This window comes from Candoia aspera, chromosome 2 (assembly GCF_035149785.1).
Source record: "Candoia aspera isolate rCanAsp1 chromosome 2, rCanAsp1.hap2, whole genome shotgun sequence".
In the NCBI taxonomy this organism is placed as follows: Eukaryota; Metazoa; Chordata; class Lepidosauria; order Squamata; family Boidae; genus Candoia; species Candoia aspera.
Window position 1 is genome coordinate 17,565,453 of NC_086154.1, and position 21,927 is coordinate 17,587,379.

The 21,927-nt window shown below is 47.9% G+C and overlaps 1 protein-coding gene across 1 annotated transcript; it reads left to right on the forward strand.

Annotated features, from left to right (window-relative positions):
• Positions 1-123: 123 nt before the first annotated feature.
• LOC134489940 (uncharacterized) lies at positions 124-21,698 on the forward strand. The gene is made up of 13 exons (XM_063292816.1): positions 124-1,077; positions 1,685-1,811; positions 2,365-2,502; positions 5,163-6,223; positions 7,583-7,796; positions 8,408-8,875; positions 14,111-14,178; positions 14,311-14,533; positions 15,165-15,514; positions 16,121-16,247; positions 16,785-16,922; positions 18,151-18,155; positions 19,340-21,698. The coding sequence occupies exons 1-13, from the start codon at positions 496-498 to the stop codon at positions 21,467-21,469; spliced, it is 5,631 nt and encodes a 1,876-aa protein (XP_063148886.1). The 5' UTR covers positions 124-495; the 3' UTR covers positions 21,470-21,698.
• The last annotated feature ends 229 nt before the right edge of the window (positions 21,699-21,927 follow it).

Genomic DNA, 21,927 nt, shown 5'->3' on the forward strand with positions numbered 1-21,927 from the left:
TGAGGCTCTCCCGCCAGCGGGGCAATTGGCCGGGTTGCGGGCGGGGGGCGCGGGGGGAGAACAGAGGAAGCGGAAGAGGATTGCCGGTCAGTGAGCTCAGAGGCGCGCGCGCGCCCACCGCCCGGGGTCCGCCGTTTGAGCCGCGGCGTTGCTGCGTCGCTCTTCTCTCCAACCTGCAAGGCGAGAACTCGGCGAAGGCTATTGCTGAGCGTGGGAAGAAAAGATGTTCTGCTGAGCGGAATCGGTTTCCTTCCCTCTGCAGGGAAAACCTTAGAGGCAGGCCAGCTCCAGGCAGCCGGGTCTTCTGCTTTGCAGGGAACACAGCTTGGTAGCGCTGAAGTCAGAGGCCGGCTGGGGGGCATTTCCCTTTGGCGAGGGGTGGGTAGGCCAAGCAGGAAGAGTGTACCTCTCTCTCTCTCTCTCTCTCTCTCTGTCGGCCCACCCCCTCTCTCCCACAGAAAGTGTTTCAGATGGCCTGTGTCCTGCTTTTCTTAGATGCAGTTTTTGTTTCGTTTTGCGAGTTTTGTGTCCAGTATGGCTCATGGCCCAAAAAGTAAGATGCGTTTTCCTTTTTCTCCTAAAACTCATGTCAAGGTGTCCTTAGAGATGGCTTCCCACAGGTTCCTGCTTTCCCAAGTCCAGGCCGAAGAAGCGAATTGCTTGGCCCCAGTTGATCGGCTCGGTGCCTGGTCTAGAAGAAGATGCGCTTGGTCTGCCTCCACAAAAGCTGCAGAGGCCTGTTGCTTTGGAAAAGAGGAACCAGTTGGCACCCGTGGGGCGGTCAGGGTGGACCTGAGTGCCCTGTGGGAAGACGCGGAGGAGTACGAGAGACAGAGGTTTCGTTCCGATGCGCTTCCTTTGGGAGAAACTCCCTGGCAGACTCTGTGCCGGCTGGGAGAGGCAGCCGAGAGATGGCTAAGGCCGCAGGACCGCAGCAAAGGACAGCTTGTGGACGTGGTCATCCTGGAGCAGTTTCTGCACGTGCTTCCTTTGGGGATGCAGGCCTGGGTGAGAGCCAGGAAGCCGAGGAACAGCCAGGAGGCAGCGCAGCTGGCTGAAGCTTACCTGGAGCAACAGGTATCCTTGCTAATAGGAAATAAGAAACGGACTCCCTGATTCCTGCCCAGTGCTAGGAAAGCTGCTGTTCCGCTGGCCGCAAGCAAGAAGGGGTCTTGGGCGGGCTGCCTTCTGATCCACAGGGAAGAAATGGAGTGGGCAGTGGAAAGTGAAGGGCTAAAAAATCCTCTCCCCTGATCACAGTTCCTACCTTTCTAGGAAAGCCTGTTCTTGCTTGGAGAGATACAGATCTAACGTAAGACATATAACATCCAATACCCAAACCATATTATAACATAACCCAAGGGAGTGGTTCACATAATAAGCCACCGGCTGGGTTTCTACAGCTTGCTGAACCGCAAGTCGCTTGAGTTGTTTTCCATCTATGGGTATACCGTTAAACCTCTAGTCTCTGTCCTCCTGCCTTAACGTCAGTTAGGAGAGGCCCTGCTTCAACATTACATTTGGAATTCTACCACCAGGGAGCTTTATATAAATTTGAATAAGGAGTTACCAGTTCAAGATGCAGCAGGCATCTTTATGCTTTTGCCAAACGGCAAGGTTAGCAGTCATCGGAATGGGAGCCAGCTCAATTGCATTGATTTACTCCATTTTCCTCCTCTTCTAGCGCCCCGTGTCTCTCCAGGAAGTGGCTGTATATTTCACCCAAGAGGAGTGGGACCTTCTAGATGAGGAAGAAAGGATCTTGTATTACAATGTTATGCAAGAAAATTCTGAGAACGTGGCCTCCTTAGGTAAGGGTCCCGTTCCCGTCAGAGCGTGCAAACCTTTCCGAAGGTGTCAGCCTCACTAGGTAGACCAGACCAGAAGATCCCCTCCACAGGAAGACAACAACTATACTTTATTGAGATCGCCTATAGTAAGACAACAATTGCAAGTCAGATTGTGCTTTGTCTCTCCCTGCCCTCAGTGAATCACGGAGGCCTCTGCCTCGGCCACTTCCAAATATTATCTTGCTTCCCAGGACTTAGGGAACGTTCCAGCCCTCTTTGCTTGTATAACAGTTCTGACATATTTCTCTAAAGGTCATCTCCCTTACTCTCTACAGAAGGGCTTTTGGAGGCAAGCTCTGTTGAAAGGTCTCCGTTAAGTTACTTTTTCAGTGCCATTGTAACTTCAAATGGTCGCTGAACTGGGCAGTGGTTAAGTGAGGACTACCTGTCCTGGAAATCTGAGCTAGCTAAATAACCAGCCTGGCCCAGGATAAGTCACTTTATTGTGTTAGATAGCTCTACAGAAAACTAACAATCCACTTCCCTTGTATTGTGTTTCTTTCTCATGGTCTAGAGCTCCTGATAGCCAACCTCGACCCATGTCACCAGCCCGAGTGGGAAGAAGAGCAACAGATGGCTGATCTCCAGGCATTCAGAGGAAAGGACCCGATTGCTGAAGGGGACGTGAACTGTGAGGACATAGCTGTGCTTGGTGAGAAGGTCTTTCCTTCTGTGGCAGAAGAATCTTCCTATTGTATGTTTTATTGGGTTACGCCATAGTTTTTTTTATTCAAACACTTTTGAATCTGCCTCCCAGACCCAAGGCAACTAGTAATAGGCTCTGTTACTTTAGTACATAGGTTTTAGCTCACGTGCATCAACATAGCTATAGCTATTGCCCTGATGATTTCATTACCTCCCTCTACCAGGGAGCTGGGTTGGCTGTGCTAAATAAGTGTTTCAGAGGGCTCACGTTAACCACTCAACCGTTTCAGCACGTAGCCAGGCCCTCAGCAGAATCAGGGGGACGTCCCGTAAGAGCCATTCCAATCCACCAGCTCTCTGACGATGGCTGTTTTAACTGACCCCCTGCGGCAGCAGTAACTCTCAGTCCCAGTGAGTCTAAACCCACCAAGCAATGTAGTCTCTTCGTGCCTGCAGAACCACAGAAAGTTCCACACATTGGGATCACTCACCAAAAATGGGATTGAGTAGGTCTGCTGATCATTGGGGAAAGACCTTAATTGGACAGGCCCATTGAGAGTATGATGGTCAGCACAACCCAGGGGGACTTGGGGGTTGCCCCTAAGTCCTCCTGAGCCAGTTCCAGCATGGTAATACGTTGAATTAAAGCCTGCCAAAAACCTTCTGGCTGGTGGCCACTCAAGGTAGAACTTTAGGTCTTGATGGCTTTTAGACTTATAGGGAAATTCTATTTTCCTGCATTGTTTCCGATATTTCCTCTGGCTTCACTTCTTTCCTTAATTCAGAACTGCCATCCCAACATCTATATGACAGCTCGAATAACACCGAAGCTAACATGATCTTCCAAATGGCAGCAGAGGGAAAGTCCCAGCAGTCCAAGGAAAGCAGTAATCTGAGGCATTCTTCTCCAGTTGAGGTGTTAGATCAACTCCTTTTGAAACAAACCTGTGAAGGTAGAGGCTGAATGACTGTTCCAAGAAGGGAGGGGAAAGATGAGACTGTTGAGACAGTTCCAGCTTCCTTCTCCATTATGAATGAGCAAACGGTAACCCTTCTGGGAACAGAACATTCCAAGGAACGCCAGAACATTCTGTTTTCTTCCTGACCACGCCAATGTGGCCTTCCTGGGGTTGTCCAGCAGTTTTCCAGTGTTCTTCAGAAAGTTCCAGTGCCAGAAGAGTTCACTGTTCTCACTCATTCTCCATCCTTGTTATTACCTCTGTATTCCTCTCACAGGGGAAGTAAGGTGCTTCAGTACTCTTTGGTCTATCAAATGTGTGGTGAGGCAGGTCCCCATGCTTTCAGTTCTCTTGTGAGAAGAGAAAATGAAAAATAGGTGAAGAAAGAATGGTGGTTCAGTTGAGTTACGCAAGCCTTTCAGGCCAAACATTCAAAAAGATATGCTTCAAATGGGATCCACCGAAATATTGTTCCCCTTCTAATATCTGTAATATCTTCTCCTCTGTCTTGGTATGGTCTCTAATCTGCTGAGCTAAGGAGCAACCAATAATGTCACCAGGATGATCTAGGAGAGGGATGAGTCTGCTGTTCCAGATATTCCTGAAAGGCAGATCGTCGCATCCCTCAGCATGGACTAGATTGACTGAGATAGCATTCCTCATTATTGGAGAGACTCTTCAGACCCCACTCGAGAACTTGTCTAGTTCTGGTTACCACCCTTAGAAACAATTCTGATAAATTGGAATATGTTAAATGAAGGGCAGTTGGATTGATCAGGAGATTAGAAACTAAGTCCTTAAAAAGGATTGAGGTGAGAAAGTTTAAGCCTTCAGAAAAGAAGATTATGGGGGAGAACATGATAAGACTATCAAAATTCCTGAAAGGAATTCAGGCAGAAGAACTGTTTCTCTATTAGACAGTCCTTGGGACTGTTACCCCAATGGCCTGCTTGTCAGATACTTGTCCCTCTTCACTAGTTAAAGCCACCTGAGAGGTAATACATGGTTGGGTCCATGCAGTGTTTTGGCCTGCTTGAGGGAAGGGGTGGTGTATGCCATTCTGAAGAAGCCACCTCTGGACTGAAGTTTTCTGAATCGTTTTAATCAAATCTCCAACCTCCCATTTTTAGGGAATGTTGCTGGTTGCAGCTGAAGAGGCACTGATCTCACGAGTGGAGGCTGTTCAGGCCTAGATGGGTAGAAATAGCCTTAAGCTCAACCCTAGCAACACTGAGTGGCTGTGGGTCCTTCAACCAACTGTAGTTCTCCCTTAGTCATTACATGTCCTCCCACAATCGAATGGCAGACAATTAGAACTTCCTGAGTTACAGTTTGAAACTATTACTCACCAGCCTTTCCCATTCTTGGCTCCTTAGATATTTTTGGACTGCACCTCCCAATCTTTCATGAAGCCATGGCCACTGGTTGGGAGTGATCTGGAACTCAAGTTAGGAAAGGCTGTTTCACTTCCTTTGTCGGCAGCTCCTGCAGGCCGTGCTTTTTCCTCATGATTGCCCAAAAATATGTCCCGCACCAATGCCACTTGTGCGTATGCTGCTGGCAAGGATAATTTTGCATCGGAGATTAACAATAAGTTTCCTATTGAAACTGAGACCCTGTGTTTTCCTTTCCCTTGCTTTGCCGGCCTCTTCCTTGTTACTTCTTTTGCCTCTGTCTTCAAAACAGAATATCCTTGTTGTTCTTGCAGAAAGTCTGGATACAAGAAGGAATCCTCATCCAGAAGAGCCTGGAGCAGAGCAGCTTCACGAGCCATTGCGCTGGGATGTGTTCTTTGATCCCAAAAGGTCTGAAGCAGTGGAGATCAAGTCAGTAAGACAGCAGGGGCTATTACCGGAGCTGACGCAAGCTTCTAAGGCTGACAAGAAAATGCCCAGGAGTAGCTCCCAAAGAGGTACTACTCTGTCAAAAAGGAACTATGCCTGTCCTGAGTGCGGGAGAAGCTTTGATCGCCGTTCCAACTTAATCAAACACCAGAGGATCCACACAGGAGAAAAGCCATATCCATGTATGGAATGCGGGAAATGCTTTGACCAGCAGTCCAATCTGAACGTCCATCTAAGGGTCCATACTGGAGAGAAACCATATGGCTGCCCTGATTGTGGCAAAAGATTTAGTGTCAAATCTCATTTACGTGGACATTACAGGGTCCACACAGGGGAGAAACCATATGAATGTGAAGACTGTAGGAAGAGCTTCCGTGTGAAATCTTCCCTAAATAAGCACCGGCGAACCCATACAGGAGATCCCAAGCTGTCCAGACCAACTGAGATCAGAGCAGAAGGTCCCCGGGCAATATTACCAGAGCTGACACGGGTGCATGCAGCTACTGAAACAAAAAATATCATTGAACTTATGAGTAGCAAGCCCCCAATAGCAATCAGAGTGTCAAATAGGAATTATGCCTGTCCTGAGTGTGGGAAAAGTTTTATTCGGCCATCACACCTTATTAAACACCAGAGGATCCACACGGGGGAAAAGCCATATCCATGTATTGAATGCGGGAAACGTTTTCATCAGCAGTCTAACCTTAATGTCCATTTACGTCTCCATACTGGAGAGAAACCTTTTGGCTGTCCTGATTGTGGCAAAAGATTCAATGTCAAATCCCAGCTGCGTGAACACTACAGCATACACACAGGAGAGAAACCATATGAGTGTGAGGACTGTGGGAAGAGCTTCCGTGTGAAATCTTCCCTAAACAAGCACCGGCGAGTCCACACAGGAGAAAAGCTACATAAATGTCTCTCCTGAGGAAAAACGTTCACCTGCAGCTCTAACCTAATTAAACGCCAGGTCTCTCTCTGGAGGGAAACATTACACGTGCTCTGAATGTGGGGAAAAACCTTTGCAACAGATCAGATCTTATGAAGCAGGAAAGAATTCACACAGGAGAAGTTCCTTGGCCGTGTTCCTTTTGCCAGAAAGAAGCATCCAAACATCCATACGGAAGAAAGGCCTTATGGGGGCCTCATTTGTGGGGAAATGTTCAGGAATGACTCACAACAGAACAGTTGTATGTATCTGCATGTATATCAGTCACCAGCTGACAACAACAATCCATACAAGCTGTACGCGCTGGAAATGCAACATCACTGAGAGATGTTTCTGTGCAATCTTTATTTAACTATTCTTCAGTGAATTCCCTAGGGAACTCAACTGTTGCAAATGCTTTTATGGGGTCAGAGGGAAGCAGCCCGCATTTGGAACTTAAATTTCGTGCCCTGAGATCATGGAAGCGACCATCCTCTACGGCCCTAAGTCCCCCGCTGCTTAAGGTGCTTCCTTTGTGGTTGGCCTGAAGCAGCTTAGTAAACAATGGTCGTTCCCTGTGAAGGCACTTACGCCACACTGGCTGGCTTCTATTTCCCTAGGAAGTGGAACAAGTGGCATTACCTTCAGGTAGGTAGTTCTGCACCTCAGTATGGCCTGAAATTAAATAATAGTCTCAACTCTTCTCTAAGAAAACCTCAATTGGACTGTGAGACAACCTTTTAAGTTATGTCTGTATTTGGCTTCCTACTCATGCATGGCTATTTTACTGCAGCTTGTCTGGCAATACCATGAGATGCTTCAGACAAAAAGTCCTCAGTCCAGTAGCTATAAAGCAGAAGTAGATAAGACTTACTTTTTAGTCTGGTGGGATTCAAACTGGGATGGATGAAATTCTTCATGGTACCTCTTTCTCCAGAAACATCAGCTGAAAAAGAAAGTGCATTTCCTCCTCCTCTTCCTCCTCATGAGTTATGATTTAAGGTCCAGGCCATTTATACAGCCAGATGACTGCGTAACAGCCTAGTTCGCACCACATACTTCACTAAGTCGTTGGGGTAGTGTGTTATGTGACCAGAAAAACTGGGTTGATTGACCCCACCAATTAACCCTAAGAGAGTTCATTTTTAAGCCAAACAGTTTCTCCAAAGTTTCTGGAGATAAAGTAGCATGTGTGTGAGTGTACACAGGCACAACTCCTAAGCTGTGTTGTCTAGACAGCCAACCTGGAGGTCACGTCGTACCTCTGCCTTTCATGGTCAAGTGTTGGAGTTGACTTACAGGAAATGGACATTCTAGGCATTCTGTCTTTGTGGCTCTCCTGCCTTTCCATACCAGAGCCACACAGAAGCAGTGAAAAGGGGGCAGGAATGGGCCCAGTCCCCTAATGTTGTCCGTGGTGGATTGGTGGTGATTATGGCAGTGCGGGATCTCCCCTCCAGCAAAACAAGCCCAGGAAGTCCTGGCCTCTCCGCCTTTTTGGCAGCAGTTGAGAGGACAGTTCGTGCAGCTGCCAGGCAGTTGGTGCGCCCCAGCGGCACATGGAATGGAGGTAAGTAACAGGGAGGCATGCCAGCCAGCTGGGTTGTATGAAGATGGTCACTGGGTCCTACCAAGCCTCGCCCTGTTGAGGCTGGCTTGCTTTCGTAGAAGTCCAGCAGGGAGCATTCACAACTATTTCCATTTTCTTGTTAGTTCTACAGCCCTTGTCAGTGAAACAATGCGCTTTCCCCTTCTGATTTATTTGAGCCAACTTTTCAAGATGGGATTAAATTGTAAGAAACAACTTGCCCAAGAATAATCAACTGCCATCATTTTAAAGCACAACGAAGTCAGTTAAACCTGGATTTTCCACCATTTCCTGCAATACTGTGGGTCTGCGATGCAGAGTAAAGTCACCTCTTGTATTGAAAGAGGATCTTTTCACCATACAGGTACTCCTTGCTTAACATCCATTCATTCAGCGACCGAAGTTAGGTTGGTAACAGATGAATGGCACTTGCACCCAGTCCCCAAAGTTACAGCTGTTGCTGCACTCCCACAGCCACATGATCAAGATTTGGGTATTTGGCAGCCCACCCACACGTAGAACCATAGGGGCGCTTCAACTCCCCCTCCCCACCTATTTCCCCCGATCTCTGCCCTTTTGGCCACCCTGCACAGCGACAGTCCTTGGCGGTTTCCTCCAACTGCTGGCAAGATACGCCTGGCCTAACCCTATGCAAGGCAGCTGCTGGCCATGCCGGGCCTTCTTCCCAAGCCGCACATGCTGTTCTCCAAACCTCAAGAACGGGCCCGTGATTTGGAGAATGGCATGTGCGGCCTTGAGAAAAAGGCCTGGTGCATCCAGCAGCTGCCTTGCATGTGAAGAAGATAGCAAAGGTCAGCTGGGTGTGGCAGGGCCATCAGAGCGTGGGCTGCCTGGAGTTTTGCACTGTGGCACTGGAGTGGGTGGCCATGGCACGGAGCTTGAGGTGGAACCCCTTGGTGGTGGCACCAGTGGTGCTGGGGCTGAAGTAGAGGCCTGGGGTGGTGGTGGCCAGCTGAGGCTGCTGCAGGCCCAGGGCCTCTACTTCAACCCCAGCACCACTGGCACCATCACCATTCAAAAGGAGGCAGTCCCTTACTTTAGTGAGGCTCGGGGCTGGGAGGGGCCAAGCCAGGAATGGCTTGGATTGAGGTGGGTCCTCACCTAACAACAGTCAGGATTTGGTTAACAATGGGAAAGGGGACTGCCGGGATTTGTGTCACTGAGCAATGTGGTCATGTATCAATGTGGTCATGTATCGGGGCACAGAGCTTGAAGCATCATTCCTTTGGCAGTGGCGGCAACAGCGGCCTAGGGGTGGCGGCAGCCAGCTGAGGCTGCTGCAGGCCCAGGGCCTCTACTTCAACCCCAGCACCCCTGGTGCCACCACTGTTCAAAAAGAGGCAGTCCCTTATCTTACTGAGGCTGAGGGCTGGGAGGGACCAAGCTAGGAATGGCTTGGATCAGGGCGGGGTTTGGTTGACGATGGCAAAGGGACTGCCGGGATTTCCGTCGTTAAGCAATGTGGTCATGTATCATTGCACTTTACAACTGCATCACTTAGCAACAGATATCCTAGACCCAGTTACCATCCTTAACCAAGGACTACCTGTATAGCTGTAACTTTTGTGCTATGCAGAAGTCTGATTTGTTACCATGTTTGTTTTTTGGATGCCTCGCTAATTGGCTAGAGTTTGTTTTGTCTAGGGGATTGTGCTAAACTTTAGAGCTGGCCTATAAAAAAAGAGAGAAAAGAACACATTTCATTTCCAGAAGGAGGAACAGCTGGATTCCCTCCATTCCAGAAGCTCCCTCTGCCGACGCAGGCAATGGTAGAAGGCGAATCTTGGGCTTTAAAGTTACCCCCTTAAACATTAGGGGGCACAGAATCCTGTAGGGCTTTGTAGAGCAGCTAACCAGGCGCTCTGCAGTGTGAACGAAACCTCTTTCCTCACATAATTAACACAGCCACCTCTGCTGCAGAGGGAATCAAGGCAGTGGTGTTCGCTCTAAAGCTCTTCCAACGCAGTGCACAGATTTAGCCCTGGGATAATAATGCGACAATGGTCAGTGCATCGGTTACCAGTCTGCTGCTCAGTTCAGTTCACCTAGACATTCCTACAGGGCTCAGCCCCGGGTACCTACAGGACTGTCTCTTCTGGCAAGATCTGTGTCTCCTTTTAGGGACAGTGGGGAAAATGTGCCCATCCTGAGACTTTGGGAGGGTTGCGGAATTACTGCAATTTCCCATTTAGGTTGGCCTCAGCACACTCCCACTCAATCCCTGCATCCAGATCAGCACAAGCACACACGACCTCAGATCAGCTAGCAAACAAACGGCTTGGCATTTAGCAAGCATCAGCACACCCAAACTGTGAACTGGCGAAATAGGACAAAAGGCAGGCGACACCAGGCAAGAATTAATATTCATCAAAAGGCACAAAACTTTCCTGAGCCCCTGGAAACAAGACTGCAAGTAATCAGCATGGGCAGTCCCCAAGGGAGTGGCCTTTGGCTATTCCAGCTTTACATTGTTATGTAAATAATGGCATAACATGGAGATGGAAAGCAGGCTTCCAGGTGATCCCTCCGTTATTCCACACCTGGCAGGAAACAATTTGGGGGATGGAGACAACGTATCCAACAGGGACACCCTGCCTCCCTGAAATTGAGGGTGCTTCTAATCCAGAGGTGTCTGCAGGTTTGATGCATTCATCAAAATGACCAAAACAGCATCCTACCTTTCAGCAAAGGATCATTACCTTGTAGTGGTGCTGGAGCTTGAGCACCTCAATGACGCCATGAGCTAAACGATGAAGGGCCACCCAAGACGGGAAGGTCATGACAGAGAGGTCAGACTAAACGCAATCCCTGGGGAAGGTAATGGCAACCCACCCCAGTATTCTTGCCGTGAAAACTCAATGGATCAGTACAACCAGAGATATGTCGGTATACCATTGGAAGATGAGACCCCCAGGTCGGAAGATGGTCAAAATGCTACTGGGGAGGAACAGAGGATGAGTTCAACTAGCCCCAGACGTGAAGACGCAGCTAGCTCAAAGCCGAAAGGACGGCTAGCCGCCGACGGTGCTGGTGGTGAACGGCGGATCCAATGTTCTAAGGATCAACACACCATTGGAACCTGGAATGTAAGATCTATGGAGCCAGGGCAAATTGGATGTGGTTATTGGTGAGATGTCAAGATTAAAGATAGACATTTTGGGCGTCAGTGAACTGAAATGGATTGGAATGGGCCACTTCACATCAAATGACCACCAGATCTACTACTGTGGACAAGAGGACCACAGAAGAAATAGAGTAGCCTTCATAATTAATAGTCAAGTGGCTAAAGCAGTGCTTGGATACAATCCAAAAAACGATAGAATGATCTCAATTCGAATTCAGGGCAAGCCATCTAACGTCACAGTGATCCAAATATACGCCCCAACCACAGATGCTGAAGAAGCTGAAGTAGAGCAGTTCTATGAGGATCTGCAGCACCTACTGGACAACAGGCCTAAAAGAGATGTTATTTTCATCACAGGAGACTGGAATGCTAATGTGGGCAGTCAAATGACACCTGGAATTACAGGTAAGTATGGCCTGGGAGAACAAAACAAAGCAGGACATAGGCTGATAGAATTTTGCCAAGACAACTCACTCTGCATAACAAACACTCTCTTCCAACAACCTAAGAGACGGCTTTATACATGGACTTCACCAGATGGACAACACCGAAATCAGATTGACTACATCCTTTGCAGCCAAAGGTGGCGGACATCTATACAGTCGGTAAAAACATGATCTGGAGCTGACTGTAGTTCAGATCACGAACTTCTTCTTGCACAATTTAGGATCAGACTAAAGAGATTAGGGAAGACCCACAGATCAGCTAGATATGAGCTCACTAATATTCCTAAGGAATATGCAGTGGAGGTGAAGAATCGATTTAAGGGACTGGACTTAGTAGATAGAGTCCCGGAAGAACTATGGACAGAAGTTCGCAACATTGTTCAGGAGGCGGCAACAATATACATCCCAAAGAAAGAGAAAGCCAAGAAGGCAAAATGGCTGTCTGCTGAAGTAGCCCAAGAAAGAAGGAAAGCAAAAGGCAACAGTGATAGGGGGAGATATGCCCAATTAAATGCAAAATTCCAGAGGTTAGCCAGAAGAGATAAGGAATTATTTTTAAACAAACAATGCGTGGAAGTGCCAGAAGACAATAGAATAGGAAGGACAGGAGACCTCTTCCAGAAAATTAGAAACATCGGAGGTAAATTCCAGGCAAAAATGGGCATGATCAAAAACAAAGATGGCAAGGACCTAACAGAAGAAGAAGAGATCAAGAAAAGGTGGCAAGAATATACAGAAGACCTGTATAGGAAGCATAACAATATCAGGGGTAGCTTTGACAGTGTGGTCAGTGAGCTAGAGCCAGACATCCTGAAGAGTGAGGTTGAATGGACCTTAAGAAGCATTGCTAATAACAAGGCAGCAGGAGACGACGGCATCCCAGCTGAACTGTTCAAAATCTTGCAAGATGATGCTGTCAAGGTAATGCATGCTATATGCCAGCAAATTTGGAAAACACAAGAATGGCCATCAGATTGAAAAAAATCAACTTATATCCCCATACCAAAAAAGGGAAACACTAAAGAATGTTCCAACTATCGAACAGTGGCACTCATTTCACATGCCAGTAAGGTAATGCTCAAGATCCTGCAAGGTAGACTTCAGCAGTTCATGGAGCAAGAATTGCCAGATGCACAAGCTGGGTTTAGAAAAGGCAGAGGAACTAGGGACCAAATTGCCATTATCCGCTGGATAATGGAAAAAGCCAGGGAGTTCAGAAAAACATCTGTTTCTGTTTTATTGACTATTCTAAACCCTTTGACTGTGTGGACCACAACAAACTGTGGCAAGTTCTTAGCGGTATGGGGATACCAAGTCATCTTGTCTGCCTCCTGAAGAATCTGTATGTCGACCAAGTAGCAACAGTAAGAACAGACCACAGAACAACAGACTGGTTTAAGATTGAGAAAGGAGTACGGCAGGGCTGTATACTCTCACCCTACCTATTCAACTTGTACGCAGAACACATCATGCAACATGCTGGGCTTGAGGAATCGAAGGCTGAGGTTAAAATTGCTGGAAGAAACATTAACAATCTCAGATATGCAGATGATACCACTTTGATGGCTGAAAGTGAAGAGGAACGGAGGAGCCTTATGATGAAGGTGAAAGAAGAAAGTGCAAAAGCTGGCTCGCAGCTAAACCTCAAAAAAACCAAGATTATGGCAACCAGCTTGATTGATAACTGGCAAATAGAGGGAGAAAATGTAGAAGCAGTGAAAGACTTTGTATTCCTAGGTGCAAAGATTACTGCAGATGCTGACTGCAGTCAGGAAATCAGAAGACGCTTAATCCTTGGCATAAGAGCAATGACCAATCTCGATAAAATAGTTAAGAGCAGAGACATCACACTGACAACAAAGGCCCGCATAGTTAAAGCAATGGTGTTCCCTGTAGTAACATATGGCTGCGAGAGCTGGACCATAAGGAAGGCTGAGAGAAGGAAGATCAATGCTTTGGAACTGGAGGAAAATCCTGAGAGTGCCTTGGACTGCAAGAAGATCAAACCAGTCCATCCTCCAGGAAGTAAAGCCAGACTGCTCACTTGAGGGAATGATATTAAAGGCAAAACTGAAATACTTTGGCCACATAATGAGAAGACAGGACACCCTGGAGAAGATGCTGATGCTAGGGGGAGTGGAGGGCAAAAGGAAGAGGGGCCGACCAAGGGCAAGGTGGATGGATGATATTCTAGAGGTGATGGACTCGTCCCTGGGGGAGCTGGGGGTGTTGACGACCAACAGGAAGCACTGGCATGGGCTAGTCCATGAAGTCACGAAGAGTCGGAAGCAACTAAACAAATAAACAACAAGCATCCTACCATAAGCTCTGCTCTTTTTCAGGTGCACCTGGCTCCCAACAAAGCTGCAGAATGGGACAGGGTGAAGCCTGGGTGGGGACGCTGCATTTCTCATGTGCTTCTGATTGAGACACACACAGCACAGGTGCCTCTATGCCAGTTTTTCTCAAACTTGGCAACTATACCTTGGGTGGACTTCAGCACCCAGATTTCTGTCCACAGATCTTACAATCCACAGATTCTAAAGTTGCCAGTGTTGAGAAGTGCCGCTCCATGCCAAGCCAATAAAGCTCCCTGCCAACTGAAGGATGACTGATGGAAAGCGGTTTAACTCAGGAGAGGCAAAACGAGGAAAGTCTCTTCTTTCTTTTGCCCACGAGAGGGCCCCCGGGTTCTCCTTTGCCAGACCCGAAGAAGCTGCGAGCTTCCCTCTCCGCTGCGAGCGGCGGGCGGGATTCCGGTTCTGTTTTCCGGGTTGCGTCGAGGTGCGGTGGTTGCTCCACCGCGTGGCCGTCCTATTTCGATGCAAGCCGGGCTAACGGGGGAAGAAACCCTCCTTCCCCCTTTTTGCTTTCCCCTAAAGTAAGAATTCTTTTCCTTCTGCAGCAGCCGGATCTTCGGCTAAAAAGGCGTCTGGACACCCGGCTGAAGCCGGGCAGGTGGAAAGCGGGGGGGGGGGGTGTCCCCGTCCGCCCGCCCACCTGCCTGCAGTTCCAGCTTTCTCCAGCCGTTCCTAAGCCTCGTGAGGCTCTCCCGCCAGCGGGGCAATTGGCCGGGTTGCGGGCGGGGGGCGCGGGGGGAGAACAGAGGAAGCGGAAGAGGATTGCCGGTCAGTGAGCTCAGAGGCGCGCGCGCGCCCACCGCCCGGGGTCCGCCGTTTGAGCCGCGGCGTTGCTGCGTCGCTCTTCTCTCCAACCTGCAAGGCGAGAACTCGGCGAAGGCTATTGCTGAGCGTGGGAAGAAAAGATGTTCTGCTGAGCGGAATCGGTTTCCTTCCCTCTGCAGGGAAAACCTTAGAGGCAGGCCAGCTCCAGGCAGCTGGGTCTTCTGCTTTGCAGGGAACACAGCTTGGTAGCGCTGAAGTCAGAGGCCGGCTGGGGGGCATTTCTCTTTGGCGAGGGGCGGGTAGGCCAAGCAGGAAGAGTGTACCCCTCTCTCTCTCTCTGTCGGCCCACCCCCTCTCTCCCACAGAAAGTGTTTCAGATGGCCTGTGTCCTGCTTTTCTTAGATGCAGTTTTTGTTTCGTTTTGCGAGTTTTGTGTCCAGTATGGCTCATGGCCCAAAAAGTAAGATGCGTTTTCCTTTTTCTCCTAAAACTCATGTCAAGGTGTCCTTAGAGATGGCTTCCCACAGGTTCCTGCTTTCCCAAGTCCAGGCCGAAGAAGCGAATTGCTTGGCCCCAGTTGATCGGCTCGGTGCCTGGTCTAGAAGAAGATGCGCTTGGTCTGCCTCCACAAAAGCTGCAGAGGCCTGTTGCTTTGGAAAAGAGGAACCGGTTGGCACCCATGGGGCGGTCAGGGTGGACCTGAGTGCCCTGTGGGAAGACGCGGAGGAGTACGAGAGACAGAGGTTTCGTTCCGATGCGCTTCCTTTGGGAGAAACTCCCTGGCAGACTCTGTGCCGGCTGGGAGAGGCAGCCGAGAGATGGCTAAGGCCGCAGGACCGCAGCAAAGGACAGCTTGTGGATGTGGTCATCCTGGAGCAGTTTCTGCACGTGCTTCCTTTGGGGATGCAGGCCTGGGTGAGAGCCAGGAAGCCGAGGAACAGCCAGGAGGCAGCGCAGCTGGCTGAAGCTTACCTGGAGCAACAGGTATCCTTGCTAATAGGAAATAAGGAACGGACTCCCTGATTCCTGCCCAGTGCTAGGAAAGTTGCTGTTCCGCTGGCCACAAGCAAGAAGGGGTCTTGGGCGGGCTGCCTTCTGATCCACAGGGAAGAAATGGAGTGGGCAGTGGAAAGTGAAGGGCTAAAAAATCCTCTCCCCTGATCACAGTTCCTACCTTTCTAGGAAAGCCTGTTCTTGCTTGGAGAGATACAGATCTAACGTAAGACATATAACATCCAATACCGAAACCATATTATAACATAACCCAAGGGAGTGGTTCACATAATAAGTCACCGGCTGGGTTTCTACAGCTTGCTGAACCGCAAGTCGCTTGAGTTGTTTTCCATCTATGGGTATACCGTTAAACCTCTAGTCTCTGTCCTCCTGCCTTAACGTCAGTTAGGAGAGGCCCTGCTTCAACATTACATTTGGAATTCTACCACCAGGGAGCTTTATATAAATTTGAATAAGGAGTTACCAGTTCAAGATGCAGCAGGCATCTTTATGCTTTTGCCAAACGGCATGGTTAGCAGTCATCGGAATGGGAGCAGCTCAATTGCATTGATTTACTCCATTTTCCTCCTCTTCTAGCGCCCCGTGTCTCTCCAGGAAGTGGCTGTATATTTCACCCAAGAGGAGTGGGACCTTCTAGATGAGGAAGAAAGGATCTTGTATTACAATGTTATGCAAGAAAATTCTGAGAACGTGGCCTCCTTAGGTAAGGGTCCCGTTCCCGTCAGAGCGTGCAAACCTTTCCAAAGGTGTCAGCCCCACTAGGTAGACCAGACCAGAAGATCCCCTCCACAGGAAGACAACAACTATACTTTATTGAGATCGCCTATAGTAAGACAACAATTGCAAGTCAGATTGTGCTTTGTCTCTCCCTGCCCTCAGTGAATCACGGAGGCCTCTGCCTCGGCCACTTCCAAATATTATCTTGCTTCCCAGGACTTAGGGAACGTTCCAGCCCTCTTTGCTTGTATAACAGTTCTGACATATTTCTCTAAAGGTCATCTCCCTTACTCTCTACAGAAGCTCTGTTGAAAGGTCTCCGTTAAGTTACTTTTTCAGTGCCATTGTAACTTCAAATGGTCGCTGAACTGGGCAGTGGTTAAGTGAGGACTACCTGTCCTGGAAATCTGAGCTAGCTAAATAACCAGCCTGGCCCAGGATAAGTCACTTTATTGTGTTAGATAGCTCTACAGAAAACTAACAATCCACTTCCCTTGTATTGTGTTTCTTTCTCATGGTCTAGAGCTCCTGATAGCCAACCTCGACCCATGTCACCAGCCCGAGTGGGAAGAAGAGCAACAGATGGCTGATCTCCAGGCATTCAGAGGAAAGGACCCGAGTGCTGAAGGGGACGTGAACTGTGAGGACATAGCTGTGCTTGGTGAGAAGGTCTTTCCTTCTGTGGCAGAAGAATCTTCCTATTGTATGTCTTATTGGGTTACGCTATAGTTTTTTTTATTCAAACACTTTTGAATCTGCCTCCCAGACCCAAGGCAACTAGTAATAGGCTCTGTTACTTTAGTACATAGGTTTTAGCTCACGTGCATCAACATAGCTATAGCTATTGCCCTGATGATTTCATTACCTCCCTCTACCAGGGAGCTGGGTTGGCTGTGCTAAATAATTGTTTCAGAGGGCTCACGTTAACCACTCAACCGTTTCAGCACATAGCCAGGCCCTCAGCAGAATCAGGGGGACGTCCCGTAAGAGCCATTCCAATCCACCAGCTCTCTGACGATGGCTGTTTTAACTGACCCCCTGCGGCAGCAGTAACTCTCAGTCCCAGTGAGTCTAAACCCACCAAGCAATGTAGTCTCTTCGTGCCTGCAGAACCACAGAAAGTTCCACACATTGGGATCACTCACCAAAAATGGGATTGAGTAGGTCTGCTGATCATTGGGGAAAGACCTTAATTGGACAGGCCCATTGAGAGTATGATGGTCAGCACAACCCAGGGGGACTTGGGGGTTGCCCCTAAGTCCTCCTGAGCCAGTTCCAGCATGGTAATACGTTGAATTAAAGCCTGCCAAAAACCTTCTGGCTGGTGGCCACTCAAGGTAGAACTTTAGGTCTTGATGGCTTTTAGACTTATAGGGAAATTCTATTTTCCTGCATTGTTTCCGATATTTCCTCTGGCTTCACTTCTTTCCTTAATTCAGAACTGCCATCCCAACATCTATATGACAGCTCGAATAACACCGAAGCTAACATGATCTTCCAAATGGCAGCAGAGGGAAAGTCCCAGCAGTCCAAGGAAAGCAGTAATCTGAGGCATTTTCTCCAGTTGAGGTGTTAGATCAACTCCTTTTGAAACAAACCTGTGAAGGTAGAGGCTGAATGACTGTTCCAAGAAGGGAGGGGAAAGATGAGACTGTTGAGACAGTTCCAGCTTCCTTCTCCATTATGAATGAGCAAACGGTAACCCTTCTGGGAACAGAACATTCCAAGGAACGCCAGAACATTCTGTTTTCTTCCTGACCACGCCAATGTGGCCTTCCTGGGGTTGTCCAGCAGTTTTCCAGTGTTCTTCAGAAAGTTCCAGTGCCAGAAGAGTTCACTGTTCTCACTCATTCTCCATCCTTGTTATTACCTCTGTATTCCTCTCACAGGGGAAGTAAGGCGCTTCAGTACTCTTTGGTCTATCAAATGTGTGGTGAGGCAGGTCCCCATGCTTTCAGTTCTCTTGTGAGAAGAGAAAATGAAAAATAGGTGAAGAAAGAATGGTGGTTCAGTTGAGTTACGCAAGCCTTTCAGGCCAAACATTCAAAAAGATATGCTTCAAATGGGATCCACCGAAATATTGTTCCCCTTCTAATATCTGTAATATCTTCTCCTCTGTCTTGGTATGTTCTCTAATCTGCTGAGCTAAGGAGCAACCAATAATGTCACCAGGATGATCTAGGAGAGGGATGAGTCTGCTGTTCCAGATATTCCTGAAAGGCAGATTGTTGCATCCCTCAGCATGGACTAGATTGACTGAGATAGCATTCCTCATTATTGGAGAGACTCTTCAGACCCCACTCGAGAACTTGTGTAGTTCTGGTTACCACCCTTAGAAAGAATTCTGATAAATTCGAATATATTAAATGAAGGGCAGTTGGATTGATCAGGAGATTAGAAACTAAGTCCTTAAAAAGGATTGAGGTGAGAAAGTTTAAGCCTTCAGAAGAGAAGATTATGAGGGAGAACATGATAAGACTATCAAAATTCCTGAAAGGAAGTCAGGCAGAAGAACTGTTTCTCTATTAGACAGTCCTTGGGACTGTTACCCCAATGGTCTGCTTGTCAGATACTTGTCCCTCTTCACTAGTTAAAGCCACCTGAGAGGTAATACATGGTTGGGTCCATGCAGTGTTTTGGCCTGCTTGAGGGAAGGGGTGGTGTATGCCATTCTGAAGAAGCCACCTCTGGACTGAAGTTTTCTGAATCATTTTAATCAAATCTCCAACCTCCCATTTTTAGGGAATGTTGCTGGTTGCAGCTGAAGAGGCACTGATCTCACGAGCGGAGGCTGTTCAGGCCTAGATGGGTAGAAATAGCCTTAAGCTCAACCCTAGCAACACTGAGTGGCTGTGGGTCCTTCAACCAACTGTAGGTCCTTCAACCAACTTCTCCCTTAGTCATTACATGTCCTCCCACAATCGAATGGCAGACAATTAGAACTTCCTGAGTTACAGTTTGAAACTATTACTCACCAGCCTTTCCCATTCTTGGCTCCTTAGATATTTTTGGACTGCACCTCCCAATCTTTCATGAAGCCATGGCCACTGGTTGGGAGTGATCTGGAACTCAAGTTAGGAAAGGCTGTTTCACTTCCTTTGTCAGCAGCTCCTGCAGGCCGTGCTTTTTCCTCATGATTGCCCAAAAATATGTCCCGCGCCAATGCCACTTGTGCGTATGCTGCTGGCAAGGATAATTTTGCATCGGAGATTAACAATAAGTTTCCTATTGAAACTGAGACCCTGTGTTTTCCTTTCCCTTGCTTTGCCGGCCTGTTCCTTGTTACTTCTTTTGCCTCTGTCTTCAAAACAGAATATCCTTGTTGTTCTTGCAGAAAGTCTGGATACAAGAAGGAATCCTCATCCAGAAGAGCCTGGAGCAGAGCAGCTTCACGAGCCATTGCGCTGGGATGTGTTCTTTGATCCCAAAAGGTCTGAAGCAGTGGAGATCAAGTCAGTAAGACAGCAGGGGCTATTACCGGAGCTGACACAACCTTCTAAGGCTGACAAGAAAATGCCCAGGAGTAGCTCCCAAAGAGGTACTACTCTGTCAAAAAGGAACTATGCCTGTCCTGAGTGCGGGAGAAGCTTTGATCGCCGTTCCAACTTAATTAAGCACCAGAGGATCCACACAGGAGAAAAGCCATATCCATGTATGGAATGCGGGAAATGCTTTGACCAGCAGTCCAATCTGAACGTCCATCTAAGGGTCCATACTGGAGAGAAACCATATGGCTGCCCTGATTGTGGCAAAAGATTTAGTATCAAATCTCATTTACATGGACACTACAGGATCCACACAGGGGAGAAACCATATGAGTGTGAGGACTGTGGGAAGAGCTTCCGTGTGAAATCCGTCTTAAATAAACACCGGCAAACCCACAGGAATTATGCCTGTTCTGAGTGTGGGAAAAGTTTTGATCGGCCTTCACACCTTATTAAACACCAGAGGATCCACACGGGAGAAAAGCCATATCCATGTATTGAATGCGGTAAACGTTTTCATCAGCAGTCGAACCTTAATGTCCATTTACGTCTCCATACTGGAGAGAAACCTTTTGGCTGTCCTGATTGTGGCAAAAGATTCAACGTCAAATCCCAGCTACGTGAACACTACACCATACACACAGGAGAGAAACCATATGAGTGTGAGGACTGTGGGAAGAGCTTCCGTGTGAAATCTTCCCTAAACAAGCACCGGCGAACCCATGCAGGAGATCCCACCCTGTCCAAACCAACTGAGATCAGATCAGACAGTCCCCGGGCAATATTACCAGAGCTGACACGGGTGCATGCAGCTACTGAAACAAAAAATATCATTGAACTTATGAGTTGCAAGCCCCCAATAGCAGTCAGAGTGTCAAACAGGAATTATGCCTGTCCTGAGTGTGGGAAAAATTTTGATCGGCCTTCACACCTTATAACACACAAGAGGATCCATACAGGGGAAAAGCCACATCCATGTATTCAATGTGGGAAATGTTTTTGTAAGCAGTATAACCTTAATGTCCATTTACGTCTCCATACTGGAGAGAAACCTTTTGGCTGTCCTGATTGTGGCATAAGATTCAACACCAAATCCCAGCTACATGGACATTATAGGGTCCACACAGGAGAGAGGCCTTATGAATGTGAAGACTGCGGGAAGAGATTCTATGTGAAATCTGCCCTAAATAAGCACCGGCAAACACATATAGGAAATCCCAAACTGTCCAAACCAACTGAGATCAAATCAGAAGGTCCCCGGGCAATATTACCAGAGCTGACACAGGTGCATGCAGCTCCTGAAACTGAAAATGTCATTAAACTTATGATTAGCAAGCCCCCAATAGCAATCAGAGTGTCAAACAGAAATTATGCCTGTCCTGAGTGTGGGAAAAATTTTGATTGGCCTTCACATCTTATTAAACACCAGAGGATCCACACAGGGGAAAAGCCATATCCATGTATTGAATGCGGGAAACGTTTTCATCAGCAGTCGAACCTTAATGTCCATTTACGTCTCCATACTGGAGAGAAACCTTTTGGCTGTCCTGATTGTGGCAAAAGATTCAACACCAATTCCCAGCTACATGGACATTACAGGGTCCACACAGGAGAGAGGCCTTATGAATGTGAGGACTGTGGGAAGAGATTCTATGTGAAATCTTCCCTAAACAAGCACCGGCGAGTCCACACAGGAGAAAAGCTACATAAATGTCTCTCCTGAGGAAAAACGTTCACCTGCAGCTCTAACCTAATTAAACGCCAGGTCTCTCTGGAGGGAAACATTACACGTGCTCTGAATGTGGGGAAAAACCTTTGCAACAGATCAGATCTTATGAAGCAGGAAAGAATTCACACAGGAGAAGTTCCTTGGCCGTGTTCCTTTTGCCAGAAAGAAGCATCCAAACATCCATACGGAAGAAAGGCCTTATGGGGGCCTCCTTTGTGGGGAAACGTTCAGGAATGACTCACAACAGAACAGTTGTATGTATCTGCATGTATATCAGTCACCAGCTGACAACAACAATCCATACAAGCTGTACGCGCTGGAAATGCAACATCACTGAGAGATGTTTCTGTGCAATCTTTATTTAACTATTCTTCGGTGAATTCCCTAGGGAACTCAACTGTTGCAAATGCTTTTATGGGGTCAGAGAGAAGCAGCCCGCATTTGGAACTTAA

Excerpts from the sequence above, each read along its gene's own strand:
- LOC134489940 (XM_063292816.1), top strand. The coding sequence starts at position 496 with ATGCAGTTTTTGTTTCGTTTTGCGAGTTTTGTGTCCAGTATGGCTCAT. Across the intron at positions 1,078-1,684 it reads AAGCTTACCTGGAGCAACAG|CGCCCCGTGTCTCTCCAGGA; the intron begins GTATCCTTGCTA and ends CTCCTCTTCTAG. Across the intron at positions 15,515-16,120 it reads AAGCTTACCTGGAGCAACAG|CGCCCCGTGTCTCTCCAGGA; the intron begins GTATCCTTGCTA and ends CTCCTCTTCTAG.